Here is an 8,220-nt window from a genome sequence, read left to right as displayed (position 1 = left end):
AACAATATGATATATTTACATAGGAAATTTCTGGAAGTGTGTAATCTGAGCTATTAAAGGTAATTATTACATTTAAGTTAATTTGTCTATTTTTGTTGTCTTAATTTTGGTTTATAATAATAAGTAATAATTGCTTAAGGTAATAATATGTCACAGAAGAAGAAAAGGGATAACTTGTTCTGTCAGCAGCTATAGAAGCTATAGATGTTATTGAGTAAAAGGAATAAATGGTAGGCTTGTTTTTTTTAATTTGGTTTTTACTTTGTGTAAAAATCCTGTGTTGAATGTCTTTGTGGAATCTTCAGTCCTCTGAGGACTCTGTCCCCAGCCTGCATGTTTTAGGATCTTTGCCAAAAGATTACACAAAGGATTCATTAATAACTTTGGAACCTAATTCACCTAGGATTTGTATTTATTCTCTTGGTTTCATGTTTGGCACATAAAACAAACATCAATTTTGTTATTGTAAAAAATTCTCATTTTGCCTAGGAAAGGCCAAATTTCAGGTCTCTCTAAACCAGAGAGAGTTCCTGGTTTATTCCCCCAGATTTTGGAGGTAGCAATTCCCTTTCAAAATAAGACAAATACCTTGGAGGAAAATATTTGCCATATGTTAGAAATGAAGTGATCAGATAAATCAATGCCATCCCAGAGCTGTTTGTGAGGTAAGTGTGGGTCCATGAGTTAGAGTGACCAGAAGTCCACATACAAGTCCATGTACATATACTTTTCCTCATTTTTCTAATCCTCAGGATGCTCAGGAATAAGCAATCAACTGAAACCATTATGTTTGTGGTTTTTGAGAGACTTAGAAAATCATTCTCTTTTAGAAAGTTTCCTATGTCTTGCCAAAATTAGTGAATAGTCAATTGAATTATAGTTAAAAGAAACAAGATTGAAGATATTGATAAAGCTGAGTTTGTGTATCACTGAGTATCAAGTCATCTAAAAATATGTGAAATAAAGGACTTCTAGAAGCATCCCTGAATTGGAAATTATCTGCTGATATAATTAAGATTACCTCTTACTCTTTAAAATGTTCAGTTGTCTAAAAGACCTAAGAAGTAAACGGATATCTGTGTTAATGAGAGTGCCAGTTCATTTTTTCCTTTCTTTTTTTATTATGTTCAGTTACCTAACATGTAATACACCATTAGTTTTTGATGTAGTGTTCAACAATTCATTAGTTTTGAATAACATCAAGTGCTCATCACGACATGTACATTTTTCAAGATATTTAGGAGCAAGGACATTGGTTAGTTTCCAGAGTTGTGTAAGCATCAATTAGATGTCTCAAGACTGAAGAAAAGAGAGGTAGGTGGGTTTTATGTGTAATGTTTTTCTATATCTGGAGTCTTTCTTTTTTTTTGAAGATTTTATTTATTTATTTGACAGAGAAAAAGATCACATGTAGGCAGAGAGGCAGGCAGAGAGAGAGGGGGAAGCAGGTTCCCTGCTGAGCAGAGAGCCTGATTCAGTGCTCGATCCCAGCACCCTGAGACCATGACTCGAGCCAAAGGCAGAGGCTTAACCCACTGAGCCACCCAGGTGCCCCTGGAGTCTAATATTATATTTAATATTTTAGTTACTTAATCTACTGTTAATATTTATTTAATTTATTGTTACTTATGTGATATCACATTCTTAGAAGTGTCCCCAGCTCATTGTAAAACATCACACCACTCCTCCATCTCTTTAATGGAGCCTGTAAATACTGGGAGCTTTACTCTGGGAAATGGGCAGATGGTGAGTATAGAGTATTTCCCACTTTTGGAGGAAAAGAATACTTTAAAGCAATCAAGTGAAACTTTCACATTGTTACTTGGCATTTCTAAAAGAAATTGTGGTTTTTAAAAATTTATTGATGGCTTTGAACAAACATTGGAGAGTGAAATCATTTCAGCTGATGTTTGTGGAGTTAATTGGTATTGGCTGAGGAACAATTCAAGAGCAGCTATTGGTCCAAATCCAGAATTTAAGAGTCTTTAATCTCTGGTATCAGTATGTTTCTGATAAGTGGATTGAGGAAACATGAATGGAAACCATAAAAGGAAAACTATTTCTGTGTCAGACATAGTGATAACAATTTTTGCCTTTATATAAGGTATATATGGGCTGACAGGTGATAGTATGATTTAAGAGTCACTCAGAATATTTCCTCCATGAAATATAAAAGCCAACAAATTAGAGTCAGGGATATGGAAAAAGTAAGAGGTGTCAGATTAGTTTTAATACTGAATCAACATAATAAACAATATAATTTCATCTAGATCTGAGGGCAAAGAAAAAATACTGTCTTGAATTAACTCTATACTATACCTCAGACTCTTTCAGCTTTGTGATTATTACATTAAACAACATAAAAATCCCATTTCTAACAATTTTTTTTACATCATCTGTTAAGCATAGGATATAACAAAACACATAGAAGAGTCCTAATGTGGTTTGTCCTAATTTGGGAAGACTCCTTTAAACCAGGAGAGGGAGTTGAGGGAAACTGGAAGGGGAGATGAACCATGAGAGACTATGGACTCTGAAAAACAACCAGAGGGTTTTGAAGGGGCGGGGGGTGGGGGGTGGGAGGTTGAGGAACTAGGTGGTGGGTAATAGGGAGGGCACGTACTGTATGGAGCACTGGGTGTGATGCCAAAACAATGAACACTGTTATGCTGTAAATAAACAAATAAAAAAACAAAACAAAACAAAACAAAACAAACAAACAAAAAAAAACCTCTAAGCAGAAAACAGGAAGGAGTCACTAAGAGCCAGGTACAAAATCAGCAAGGAGTAATTAAGAGGGGAAAACCACAGATGAATAGAAGACAATTTTTTCTAGACAGGTAGTCCATGTAAGATGACCACTGCATACTTGTCTCTCGTTATGCTGTATTTTTAGAGTCACTCTTCATAACTCTACCCAACCAACCCAACCAACTTCCAGTTGTTAGAGTAGTCAGGGAAATAGCAAAATTATGTAAAGGTACTGACAATGTCAATAGAATTTCAAGATGGGGCTGGGGTGCCTGGGTGGCTCCCTTAGTTCTGCATCTGCATCCGAATCTTGATTTAGGCTCAGGTCACAATCTCAATATCAGAAGGTCAAACCCTGAGGGCCTCTGTGCTCAGCAGGGAGTCTGCTTGAAATTCTTTCTCTCCTCTGCCCCTCCCCTGGCTTGTGCACACATGCTCTCTCTTAAATAAATGAATAAATAAAATCTTAAAAAAAAGGAATTTCAAGATAGGGCTAACCTAGGAAACAATAAAGCTTGATATCAGTGAATACCAGGCAATAAATATTGGGCTTGGTTTTAGAAGCCAAGAAGGAATGCGAGAATCAACAGAGATGCAGAAGATGGGGCAATCCATTTTAAATAAATTCATTTAGAGGGAATGTAAAATTGCCAGGGGCATATGTTTAACATTCAAAGAGATCTTATAAAAGATGCACATTTTGAAATATCAAATTTTATGTGCTAAATTGAAGTCATGGGATTTAATCAGTCCCCAGGAAAACACATAGAGAAGCAGAGAAGAGGATTTAGGGGTGAAGTGTCAGAAATATCAGTGGAATGAAAGTGAGTAGGGGAAGAGACAATTTTAAAGGAGAAAACAGAAGGGCAAAACAAAAACCAGATTGTGGATTTCGTGCAAACAATGTACCAAGAAGATTATAAAAAGAAAGGAGTGATTGAGCAACAAAAAATGCAAATAAAATGACTACACTTCACTGATACTTAAAGAAATAACAGGTAAACTTGACAAGAATAGTTTCAGTGGAGTGCTGTGTTCAGAAACCACATCATAAGCAGCTAAGGATAGAAGTCAGATTGGTGAATGCACTTAATACTCACAGAGCTGATGATAACATCAGTGACTTGATAAGAAGGCGTCTAAATGTGTCAGTCAGACAAATATCAGACTGCATTACAAAACATTAAGGTTAATATTCTTCAGTTGTGTATAGAACATTTTCTCGCTTATTAGTGAATTTGGTGTGTACTAAAATGGTTGCTGTTCTGCACCAAAGTGGGCAATCAGTACAAATCAGATAAAGGCAATTAACAATGTGAGAAAGTCATAGAAAAAATGTAGGAAGGGATTTTTTATATGTAAGATGTCTTTTGTACTATAGGTTGTTCATGGCGGTGGAATAGTGACCTCAGTTGCTTTGGTAGATAGATATAGAAACACTTTGTGCCATAACCACTCCTCATGTGCTTCCAATTTCTCCAGGAAAAAAAGCTTCAAGCAGATAATGAAACTGAGTAAAATTTCAGTTAGTGATAAGAGAAATATTCTTAGAAAAAAAAGGATACCCTAAAGTTTATGATTTCATTGCCCTGAGGGATGGAAGTGTGTCATGAATAAATCTATTCCAAAGTGTAAAGTACAAGGATAGTGTACCCTTAAAAATCATAAATAATTATGTTTTACTTGGACTATATTACTTAACAATCCCTAAAAAATTTATTTTTTTCAAATACAGTCACGATCATTTAGTAGAATATAAAGTCAATTGGGTGATATTTACATTTATTTTTCAGAAGTTACAATAGAAAGCATCAGAGAGCAAGGTGGATAAGTATTTTATTTTTTGGAAAGTTTTGTTTCACTAATATGCAAGTGTGCATTTGTGTGTATATTTGTGTGTGTGTGTTTGTGTATATGTGTGTGCATGTATATTAGACTGCAATATAAATGTATATCTTACCATATATTGTGGTCAAAACATCTGAAAGCTAAGTTTCAAACCTATCAGATGACATGTCAGCAGAGCTGAGAGCATGAATTATTAAGAAATATTCATTATCAAGGAAAACAAAATATATGTAAAATACATTGCTAGGATTTTCTAAGCAAATCCATTGTAACACATTTTTTGCCACCTTCTTCTCAGATCTTGAGTCCCTCAGTTTTATATGCAAATTGGGCAGAAGTCAGGACAGAGGAATGAGAAACCATACGTCACTAAACAGTTTCATCCTTGTGGGATTGACAGATGACCCTCAGCTACAGATTCTGATTTTTATATTTCTACTTATTACCTACATGTTGAGTATAACTGGAAACCTGACCATCATCATTCTCATATTAATGGATTCTCACCTTAAAACTGCAATGTACTTTTTTCTCCAAAATTTTTCCTTCTTAGAAATTTCATTCACTTCTGCCTGTATTCCTAGATTCTTGTACAGTTTAGCAACAGGTGATAGGACTATTACCTATAATGCTTGTGCATGCCAACTTTTTTTTACATATCTTTTTGGAGTAACAGAATTTTTTCTTCTTGCTGCCATGTCCTTTGATCGATACATAGCCATCTGCAAACCCCTGTATTACATGATTATCATGAACCACAGGGTCTGCAAAAGGCTAATCTTCTGCTGTTGGATGACTACTTTGTTGGTCATACTCCCACCACTTAGCTTAGGACTGGACCTGGATTTCTGTGACTCGAATGCCATTGACCACTTTGCCTGTGATGCTTATCCTATCCTGAAGATCTCATGCTCAGATACATGGTTCATTGAGCAGATGATTATTGTGTGCTCTGTGTTAATCTTCATTATGACTCTTGTGTGTGTGATTTTGTCCTACCTGTATATCATCAGAACAATTCTAAGATTCCCCTCTGCCCAGCAAAGGACTAAAGCTTTTTCTACCTGTTCTTCCCACATGATTGTAGTTTCTATCACCTATGGAAGCTGTATCTTTGTCTATATCAAACCTTCAGCAAAAGATGAAATGGCCATTAATAAGGGAGTATTTATGCTTACTACTTCCATTTCACCCATGTTAAATCCATTTATTTATACTCTGAGGAACAAACAAGTGAAACAAGCCTTTAATGACTTAGTCAAAAGATTTATACTGCTCTCAAAGAACTAGGGGAATGTTGATCTCTAAGCATGTTTTCTTTAGTTTTTATTCTATTTTGTCTTGATGTAGATTTGGGTTTCCATATAGTACTGCCTCTGATCAAGTCACCCTTTACATCTCCTTATAAGTCAACTTTTTTGAGAATGATAATCTTTCTTAAGAAAAAAATGAGAATAGTTGTTTCAGGAAATCTAAGCATGACTTCACTCTCAATCTGCCCTTACCAATGCTGAAAGGATTGGGAAACTATTCATAAAATACTGGTGCAATAGTGTACATTATTCCTCCACAAAAAAATACTCTAGAAGGTAAATAATGTTAACTGTTTCCTTTGCTGCAAAAAGAATCAATGCTTTTTCTAAGTGTAACAGCAAAAAAAAAAATTTTTCAAAAACTCAAAATGAATTTTAAAACAAGGAATAAGCATAAAGATTTAAAATTTCAAAAAAGCATTTACTGATAAAGCTTTAAAACCACAAGATTCACATACTTTATTGAATGAATCCAATTCAATATCAAAGTTATTTAAAAATTGCCAAAACGGGCGTGAATTTAATTAAGATGAAGGGAAAGATCAGGTCAAGATGGCGGGGAAGTAGGAGGAGGCACCGTTTCAACCTCTACCCTAAAGTGAGCTGATTACCTACCAAAGAACTCCGACCACCCATGAAATCAGCCTGAGATCAGAATTACACATGTCTGGATCTCTACAGGAGCAGAAGACACCAGTGGCAGGTAAAGCAGACTGGGAGCATTGGACTGATATCGGAAGATAAACAAAAGGGGGAGGGAGCCACCAGAGGTGACCGATTGGAAAGTAATACCCCAACACGAGAGTGCTCTGCGTCTGGGAACCAGCATTAACTTGGAATCTGGTTGAAAGCACTCAAAAAACAAAGAGCAAAGGATCACGGTGGGTAATAGTGGGAACCTGGGTGGTTAGGGTCAAACCTAAGTCCCCGGACCCAGGACAGCCTCCCCTGGCACTGAGCCAGAGAGAGTCCTGCGGAGAAATCAGGTCCCCGTCCCTGAGCTACCAGTGCGCCTGAACGCCAGCGTGCCTGAGAACGAGTGGGGTCTGGTTCCCGTGAGGGGCTGGGAGCCTGGCCAGACGGCAATCCTGAAACGCGGGCGTCCCACAACCTCCCTTGGGATAGGTGCTCATAGGCGCTAGCCTGGAGCTCTGGCATCCAGAAAAACCAGACATTCCCAGCCTGGGACAGCGGGAAAATCTCAGTGTGCGATCTCTGCTCCGAACCTCGCTGGCGGTCTGGAGCTCCCTAGACAGCCACCGCTGCCCTGGTTTTGGGTACAACGAGGAGATCCTGCATCCCAAGGGACAGTGACTCAGAACCGACTCTGCCAGCAGCTTTTGCAGAACATTCTGCTGCTTCTCTCTGAGAGGGAGGTCAGGGTGCAGTTTGTTCTCCTCTAAACCTCCAAAAACCATCAAAAGCTGTCAAAGTGAGAAAAAGCAGATGAAAGAACATAAAAACCCCCAGAGAACAAAAGTCTGAAAAAAACAGTTTCCTCAGAGCTCACCCCCTTGAGGGGAGCGGGAGGACCTAACTCAGGGAACATCATTGTCTGAAAACCCACGTGGCAGGCCCCTCCCCCAGAAAACCAACCAGGAAGGAAGAAAAAAAAAAAAAGACTACAAGAGAACAACCACCACTACTTCATAAATACAACTTTTATTTTTAACTCTATACCAATATTCTGGTTCTTTTTTTTTTATACATACAGATAATTTTTTTTTTAATTTTTATTTGTTTATTTACAGCATAACAGTGTTCATTGTTTTGGCATCACACCCAGTGCTCCATGCAGTACGTGCCCTCCTCATTACCCACCACCTGGTCCCTCAACCTCCCAACCCCCCCACTCCCCCGCTGCCCCTTCATAAACCTCTAGTTGTTTTTCAGAGTCCATAGTCTCTCATGGTTCATCTCCCCTTCCAGTTTCCCTCAACTCCCTCTCCTCTCCATCTCCCCATGTCCTCCATGTTATTTGTTATGCTCCACAAATAAGTGAGACCATATGATACTTGACTCTCTCTGCTTGACTTATTTCGCTCAGCATAATTTCTTCCAGTCCCGTCCATGTTGCTACAAAAGTTGGGTATTCGTCCTTTCTGATGGAGGCATAATACTCCATTGTGTATATGGACCACATCTTCCTTATCCATTCATCCGTTGAAGGGCATCTTGGTTCTTTCCACAGTTTGGCGACCGTAGCCATTGCTGCAATAAACATTGGGGTACAAATGGCCCTTCTTTTCACTACATCTGTATCTTTGGGGTAAATACCCAGCAGGGCAATTGCAGGGTCATAGGGAAG

The 8,220-nt window shown here is 37.9% G+C and overlaps 1 protein-coding gene across 1 annotated transcript; it reads left to right on the top strand.

The window, feature by feature from the left end:
• The first annotated feature begins 4,950 nt into the window (after nucleotides 1–4,950).
• LOC123947077 (olfactory receptor 6C2-like) lies at nucleotides 4,951–5,889 on the top strand. Its single transcript, XM_046013051.1, has one exon. It carries the CDS (start codon nucleotides 4,951–4,953, stop codon nucleotides 5,887–5,889), a length of 939 nt encoding a protein of 312 aa, XP_045869007.1.
• The last annotated feature ends 2,331 nt before the right edge of the window (nucleotides 5,890–8,220 follow it).

The sequence above is a fragment of the Meles meles genome, chromosome 7, assembly GCF_922984935.1.
Source record: "Meles meles chromosome 7, mMelMel3.1 paternal haplotype, whole genome shotgun sequence".
Taxonomy (NCBI): Eukaryota; Metazoa; Chordata; class Mammalia; order Carnivora; family Mustelidae; genus Meles; species Meles meles.
The sequence above is the reverse complement of the archived record's forward strand: the minus strand, read 5'-3'. Positions and strand labels throughout refer to the sequence as shown.

Coding starts and splice junctions, on each gene's coding strand:
- LOC123947077 (XM_046013051.1), top strand. CDS start 4,951: ATGAGAAACCATACGTCACTAAACAGTTTCATCCTTGTGGGATTGACA.